Source organism: Martes martes, assembly GCF_963455335.1.
Source record: "Martes martes genome assembly, chromosome: 8".
Taxonomy (NCBI): Eukaryota; Metazoa; Chordata; class Mammalia; order Carnivora; family Mustelidae; genus Martes; species Martes martes.
In genome coordinates, this window is record NC_137895.1 from 130497149 (window position 1) to 130504809 (window position 7661).

Here is a 7661-nt window from a genome sequence, read left to right on the forward strand (position 1 = left end):
TTTGCCTGCGATTGTTTGGGGGGTGGTTAATTGAGTGTCAGTCTCGGCCTGTGTCGTCTCGCTGGCGCCGGGTGCTTTTGGATTTGCTAATTTTCGTTAAGTGTCTCTAGCCGGCTCCTCGTCCCCTGTCTACCCAGGAGAACTTAGCGGCCCCCACTGATCAACAGTCTGTCTGTCTGGGCTTTATTGATCAGAGGGCGGGCGGCTCGAGGCGGATGCGCCGAGAGCGAGAGGGGGGAAAAGGCTGAAAGCAGACCCCGGCCCCCGGCCGCCCCCCTTCCGGGCTCCCCGACGAAACCCCTTCCTCGGCCACACGCGAGCCCCCAGGGCTCGGCAGGGGCGCCGTGGCAGATGGCGCACGCCGGGGGACCGCCACTTGTCCCTGGGGTTCCTTCCGCTAGCGACCCCTCGGTCCCTCGCGCGTTTCGGGGGCAACAAGAAAGTAGCCAGGGGCTGGGGGACGCCGGCCCAAGTCTGAGTTGTGAAGGTCCCGGAGGCGAGTGCCAGAGACCCGGCGGCCGGGATCGACCCGCACCTCGCGAAGGTCACGGACGCGCACGCCTCCGCGAGGGGGAGCGCGGGAGACGACAGCCTCCCCGCCCGCAGCCCCAGACGCCGGCGCCGCTAGTAGCCGCGGGGCAGGTCCCACCCGGCCCCCCTCTGGGCCCGCCTCCTGGCTGCGGAGATGATCGACTGGAGCCTGGCGGCCAATCGGACGGCGCCGGCGCTGCCGGGGCGGGGCCGGGGCGGGGCCGGGGCCGGGGGCGGGGCGGCGTCTGGCCGGCTCCAGGCGCCGGGCGCTATTTACGGCGCGGATCCTGGCCGGCCGAGGCGGGCGCAAGCTGGAGCTCGCGGCTGGCGGTCTGGGCGCGCGCTCGGGGAGCTTCTTCCTTCGCGGAGTGGCCGGCCGAGGGGGAGCGAGGCCCATAGCCCACCCGGGACTGCGGCACCGAACCGAGCGAAGGGGCCCCCGGTGGCCGCGGAGTCGGGCCGCGAAAGTCCTCTGGGCTGCCCGGCGCCCCTCCAGCCGCGCTCCATGCTCCGGCCGCGGCCCGGCTCCTCGCCCGGTCGCTGACGGCGCCCGCCGCCCCGGGGAGCCCCCATGCCCTGCGCGCTCCGGGAGCCGTAGGCTGCAGTTGCGCCGCGGCTCCGGGAGCCGGCGGGGGCGCCGCGGCCGTGGGGGGCGTCAATGGATCGCCATTCCAGCTACATCTTCATCTGGCTGCAGCTCGAACTCTGCGCCATGGCCGTGCTGCTCACCAAAGGTGGGTGCCCGCCGGCCGGCCGAGGCGCGGGCTCTCCGGGGAGGGGCGCGCGGGGGTCCCGGGGCGGCCGCTGCCGCGGGCCTTTGAAGGCGGCTGCCAAGGCTTTGTTAGCGGCGGGCGAGGCTTCCTCCCGCGCTGGAGCCCGCAGGTCGCGACAAGTTGCCTGTTCTTAGAAGTCGCGGCGGTGGCTTCGCGGCCGCCCCCCCTCGGGTGTCCCGGGGCCGGCGCGTGGAGGTGGAGTCAGACCTCGGGGCAAGTGGTTGTCAAAATGTTTTTGTAAGTCTGTCCGCGGCGAACTTTCCTGAACGTCTGCAGCCGGGAAGCGGGGCCGTGGTGCGCGCGGGGACGCAGCCGCCCTCCGCACCCCGCGGCTGGGGGCGGCCTCGCCGAACCCCGACCCTGCGGGCCACAGCGCGGGGCCGGAGTGCGGGCCGTCGGCGCCGGTCCCCAAGTGTGACTCCGTCCGCGCGTGTGCCTCCGTGTGTGTCTCTCAGTGTCTTTGTGAGCCGGCGAGTGTGAGAGAGGAGGTGCCCCAAGTGTGTCTCCGTGTGCTGGAGTCTGATGGGTGGCTTCGCGGGCTGGGAGGGGTGGGCTCCGGCAGCGGTCCCATTTCCCACTCCCCTCAGGGTTTACACTACTACCGGGGGGGAAAAAAAAGAAAGAAAGAAAGAAAAAGGTCTGTTTCTTTTTGCTCCTTGCAGTCTTTCGCCTTTTAGTTTGAAATAATTCAAACTCCTAGATTTCAAGGATTCCCCCCCTCCCCCGCCATGAACTCTCCTTACTGTTCTCCGAACAGATAATTTTTTTTTTTTAAATGGGAAGCGTTATTTAGCTTTTGCACTCCCCCCCCTTCTCTAATTGCCATGTAGCAGGCATGAGGTTAAAGGATAAGCTAGCCCAGAAGGATGCTGTGCTACGGTATTTATTTATTTTGAAAGGAAGGGTGTAATTAACCCTAAATAACAGCCCTGGTAGCCTGCAGAGGGGAGCCTCCTGGCCCTATCAAAGGCCGGCAGAACAGGGAGGGACTGAGGCTGACATGAAGTCACAGATACCGAAACTATGTGCCTGATAATGATATAATTAGGGGATCAGAGATTTCTGACTGCTGCGGACTTCAAAAGCTTTAAAAGAAGCCAGCAGTCTCTCCTGTAGCCATCTTGACTAAAGCAGACATTTTTGTTTAATCACTACATACAGTAACAAGAAAGGGGGGAAAACAGAAGAGCATTGTTCGCTGTTTCCAAATACCAGTCCCCTTTCTGGGCCTTTTGCATGCCACAGGAAGAAACTTTATGAAACGACAGAAATATAGTTTTAATACAGTAATACAAAAGTCCATTCAACTTGTTGAAATGTGGCTCCAATTAAGAAAAAAAAGTTGTTAGAACTTTCGTAGTTACCTGTCAAAATTTTATTAGACTGTTTTAGGTCATTGAAAATACAGTATTTTAAATAGGCTCTCATAAACATTTTACTCTTTTTTTCTTTTTTCATTCAGTGCTCTTTTTCTGCACTGGGTTTGAGGTGCATGGGATCAAAATGGACTTTGAATCTGTTTTATTTCTACTTTAAATGTGTCGGTGGGATTTGTCAGGCTAGGGATACGTAGTCATCACCACATAAGACTGGTGAGCTTTGTGCAAAGCATCAAGTAAGCTTGGAAAGAGGAGAGAGAACCTCTAAAAAGCAAGATTCCAACTTGAAGGCCTTCTGGAGAAGGGACTTTGGCCCAGAGTGGGACAGACGCAGGGAGCTCACCAACTGAGGCTAGAGCAGGACCTCCAGCTTTGGACAGTTAAACTCAAATTGCCAGAGATTTGTGATTAGCTGGCGGGTTTTTTGGGTTTTTTTTTTTTGTTTGTTTGGTTTTTTTTTTTTTTAAGAACGAAAGCATTAGCGTCTGATGAAAACCCGAGCATACCATACAGTGGCCTGGAATTTGGACAGATAATTAAATGAGACACCTCACTCAGGCGTTCACATTCGCAGAGAGGAGGAGGAGAAAGAAAGGAGAGGGTAGGAAGAGGTCTATAAAACCACAGTCCCTGGTGTTTAATTTCAGAGCTGGGGTTTCAGTAACTACTAGAACTTCTGACTGGGGAGCTGGGAAGAGGTGTGTGCCTCAGTTCTTTTTACAGTAGCATTAGTTGTGGCATCTGACAGTGACCAGAGCCCACGGGGTCAGATGGGTTATTGGTGATCGCTCTGAGACCCAGATCATTTCAACTAGAGGAGGATGCTAGAAGCCTCAGAAGCATGCATTGCAGCAAAATGTTACCAGCGACTTGCAACTCCCCAAATAAGTTTTATAAAGGAAACTTTTAATCACTTCCTGGAGAAAAATTTGAGGTTTCCTTAAGGATTTTTCATTCAACCAGCAGAGGATTTTCAGTTTCAGTGTTTCCCCTTTTAGATCCCATGTTGAATTACATGTAAAACTGGGGAGTTAAGGGGAGGAGAAGTTAGCTTTTGCACCCGCCTCCCCTCCTCACCCGCCCCCCACCCCGCCCCCGCCCCCAGTTTTATGACTTTCCATTTGGGCTGAAAGAAATTGACTTTGGCAAGCAAACCACTAATTGTAAACTGCCTAGTTCCTGTTTTACAATATACTGACTAAAAGCTCCTCTGCATGAAAAGATCTTTATAGGCAAAGTTTGCCTTTTCTAGAGAGGTTGCAAATAGCTGCCCAGTTTCATAGTTTTAAAACCTCCTGACCGGAGCAATTTCTAGATTGTTGTGTTTCTAGTTAATAACTTTATAAGGTGTTAGCTAAAGCTCTTAAATCTTGGCACAGCCCTTTAAGGTAGTAAACAATTCAGTAGTTCCGATCAAATATTTATACTGACAAAATAAAAAAGCCTGGCATTTTTATGTTGTATGGTCACATAGGATTAAAATGAATAAACAGTGTAATTCACCTTACGGTAGGAGAAGTTCTTGTGATGATTCTTTTCCTTCAGATCCAGAAGTAATATTTTGAATTAACCCGCTAACTCCAAAGAAATCGCAATTGAACTCTGATTCTCTGCAGTTGGGATTAGTACGTTTCTAAAATTACCTTTAACTGGGTGGAAATTTAAGCACTGCCTTGCACAGAGGGCTCTCCCAAGTCTGCCCCGGGCTGCCACCGCCGACGCTCAGATGAATATCCTAAAAGTTCATGCCTTTGAACTTGAGCAGTTGCCCAGGTAGAGGCTTTATCTGGGCTCGGGAAGGCTCGTGACGCAATTTCTCATTGTCTTCAGGTGAAATCAGATGCTACTGTGATGCTGCCCACTGCGTGGCGACCGGCTATATGTGTAAATCCGAGCTGAGCGCCTGCTTCTCGAGGCTTCTCGATCCTCAGAACACAAACTCCCCGCTCACCCATGGCTGCCTGGACTCTCTCGCAAGCACAGCAGACCTCTGCCAAGCCAAACAGGCCCGAAACCACTCTGGCACCGCCGTGCCCACATTGGAATGCTGTCACGAAGACATGTGCAATTACCGAGGGCTGCACGATGTGCTCGCCCCTCCCAAGGGGGAGGCCTCAGGTAGGTAGAAGCCCCCTCGGACCGGCACGCCGGCCTCCTCTGGCGCGCGGCGGCCACGACTTGTATGTCTGCTATTGATTTTGTTGTTAATGTAATTAGAGACACCAGGGGGAGAGGCCTGGCTGTGGATGCGAAGATGCATCTCTGTTGAGTAGCTTTTATGTCTGCCTGAGCATGAGATGTCTGTCTGCATAATAGGTTTTGCCTGGCTTTCCCACTTTTGGAAGACCCAGAAGACCCTTCCTGTTCAGGAACGACAGTCCCTACACAGACTGTTCTCGGAAGCCGATCTTTGCACCGCTGGGCAGCGTGTCATTTGTAAATAGTGTTGATTTCACCGTAAGCTGCTTTCTCACGGGGTGTCTCGTTGCAGATGGATAGATGATCATAAGTCCCGGTGGGAGGGCGTAACCGCAGTCTGCTCACGCGTTTGTGTTGCTCTAGGACAAGGAAACCGCTATCAGCACGACGGCGGCAGGAACCTCATCACCAAAGTGCAGGAGCTGACTTCCTCCAAAGAGCTGTGGTTCCGGGCGGCCGTGATCGCCGTTCCCATCGCCGGCGGCCTCATTTTGGTGTTGCTGATCATGCTGGCCTTGAGGATGCTCCGGAGTGAGAACAAGAGACTGCAGGATCAGCGGCAGCAGATGCTGTCCCGTTTGCACTACAGCTTCCACGGACACCATTCCAAAAAGGGGCAGGTGGCCAAGTTGGACTTGGAGTGCATGGTGCCCGTGAGCGGCCACGAGAACTGCTGTCTGACCTGTGACAAGATGAGACAAGCGGACCTCAGCAACGACAAGATCCTCTCGCTCGTCCACTGGGGCATGTACAGCGGGCACGGGAAGCTGGAGTTCGTATGACGGGGTCTGACCCCAAACGGAAGTTCTTGGACGCTGGAAGGCTTGGGGTTCTGCTGGACAGGAGCACTTTATCTGCAGAAAAAGGAACTCACCGAATCACCTTTGAGAGACGGAATGACCTCTGCAAACAGAATCTTGGATATTTCTTCTGAAGGATTATTTGCACAGACTCTTAAATACAGTCAAATGTATTATTTGCTTTAAAATTATAAAAAGCAAAGAGAAGACTTCGTACACACTGTTACCAGGGTTTTGCATCTGAGCGAGCTGGAATTGAGTACCTAAATACACTAAAATGTGCTCTGTGTAAGCTCCAACATCTTGATTTATTGTAAAGATTTAAAAATATATATATATATATATTTTGTCTGAAACTTAGCGGTGTCTTGTCATAAATTAAAAACTAAGTGGGAAATGTAAGAAACTTCATGTTAATTATACAAGTGAAGATCTGTTGTTGCTCATAGTAGGGTCTCAACTATAGGATTTGGCTTGATTTTTGTTTGTTTTGTTTTGCCTTTTTTTTTTTTTTTTGTATTTAAACAAGAGCAAGATCCTGTTTGTCCTTACCTGCCTATTTGTAGTTTTCTTACAGTGTGGAGAATTTCCAAATGTGTCCTGCCCATCATTCAGTGTCTTACCCACGTGTTTTTGTTAGGTGTTAGGATAACCCTGGTTTTTAGCTTTCACCGATGAGAAATCCTAAACTTCTTTAGACCAGGTGGGATAGGGTGGATCAGTGTCTGGAGCTGAGAAAAGGTCATATTCATCAACTTAACTCTAGTTGCTCTGAAATGCTTTCTAAAAATGTGTCTACCTCCGACCAAAAAAGAAAAACCAAACCAAGCCCGCTAAACGAAACTTCTTCTCGTAGTTCAAGTTAGTCACTGTCTACTTCACTACATTTGGGTTGATTTATCATATGAGTTGACTTTTGTCTCAGACCAAACTAAGTATGTTGGATCCCAAATTAGCCAAACTCGATTGTGTCGTGCTCCTAGTTTTCAAACCTTCCTTCAATGCAGTGTTACACTAATATTATATATTAGTATATAATATTAGTTATACTAATATTTCTTTTTTCAGTGTTTAGAAAGGGTTTCAATACTGAGGGTTAGTTGTATCAACTGAGATTTAAAGAACACTAGGGTCCTATGCCCCCCACATTGACTTCAGCCACTGACCCACTGAGTAACAGTGTTTTCACTCCTGTAGGACCTTCTGTCTGGCAAGACTGCTCAGCCTGAATTCAGACCCATGCCATGTTTGTATACTTTCCCCCCCAGATAGGTCTTCGTTATCCTAAACGTGAGAAGAATTTGCCACCTAGGATTCTTTTTTTTTTTTCCTGATTCTTTTGTATATTTGAAACTTCTGCTTAAAAATGAACCTCTAGTCTGCATATGTGAGTATGGGGTTTTCTTTTACTGAGTGTTAAGAGATGATGTGTGTGCATATTGGGGGGGGTTATTTTACGATAAGCATAATTTGGGTCCTTTAAGACATGCAGTTGGCCAAGTTTATGGAAGAATCAGAGTCAAAATGACTAGTCTAAAAAAACGAGTACCTAGATTATCCAATAATTAAGAGGCCACAGCCCCATACAAAGTAGGCTATGGAATAAATACACATTTTAATAAATGACGACATTCGTATTGTGCTCTTTGAGAATGACAGTTATTGCACGCGTGACTTCCCGTTTATAAAGGATATTAAGTTGTTGGTGTGTTGCTTTTCAAGGGAGCCAGAGAATTGTGGCCTAACTATCCAAATCCATCTAGAGAAGAAAATTCACTGAGATTGCCCCTTGATGGAGTTTCGACCCTCACCTCCACTGTGAGCTCCAGATCAAATTACAGTAGTTTCATAGCTTGAAGATGAAAAGCCTTCGTGCTCCTTCCCCTGTCTGCTTTCACGTACAGCGTCAAGCATGCTCAGGGATGCCTCGAGTAGCCGGTGTCTGTTAGTCTTAACTCACCCCATTTCTTCCAAATACC

General features: G+C 50.8%; 1 protein-coding gene across 1 annotated transcript; it reads left to right on the forward strand.

The window, feature by feature from the left end:
- Positions 1–828: 828 nt before the first annotated feature.
- BAMBI (BMP and activin membrane bound inhibitor) lies at positions 829–7309 on the forward strand. The gene is made up of 3 exons (XM_080811355.1): positions 829–1265; positions 4514–4801; positions 5246–7309. Exons 1-3 carry the CDS (start codon positions 1190–1192, stop codon positions 5662–5664), a joined length of 783 nt encoding a protein of 260 aa, XP_080667481.1. The 5' UTR covers positions 829–1189; the 3' UTR covers positions 5665–7309.
- Positions 7310–7661: the final 352 nt, after the last annotated feature.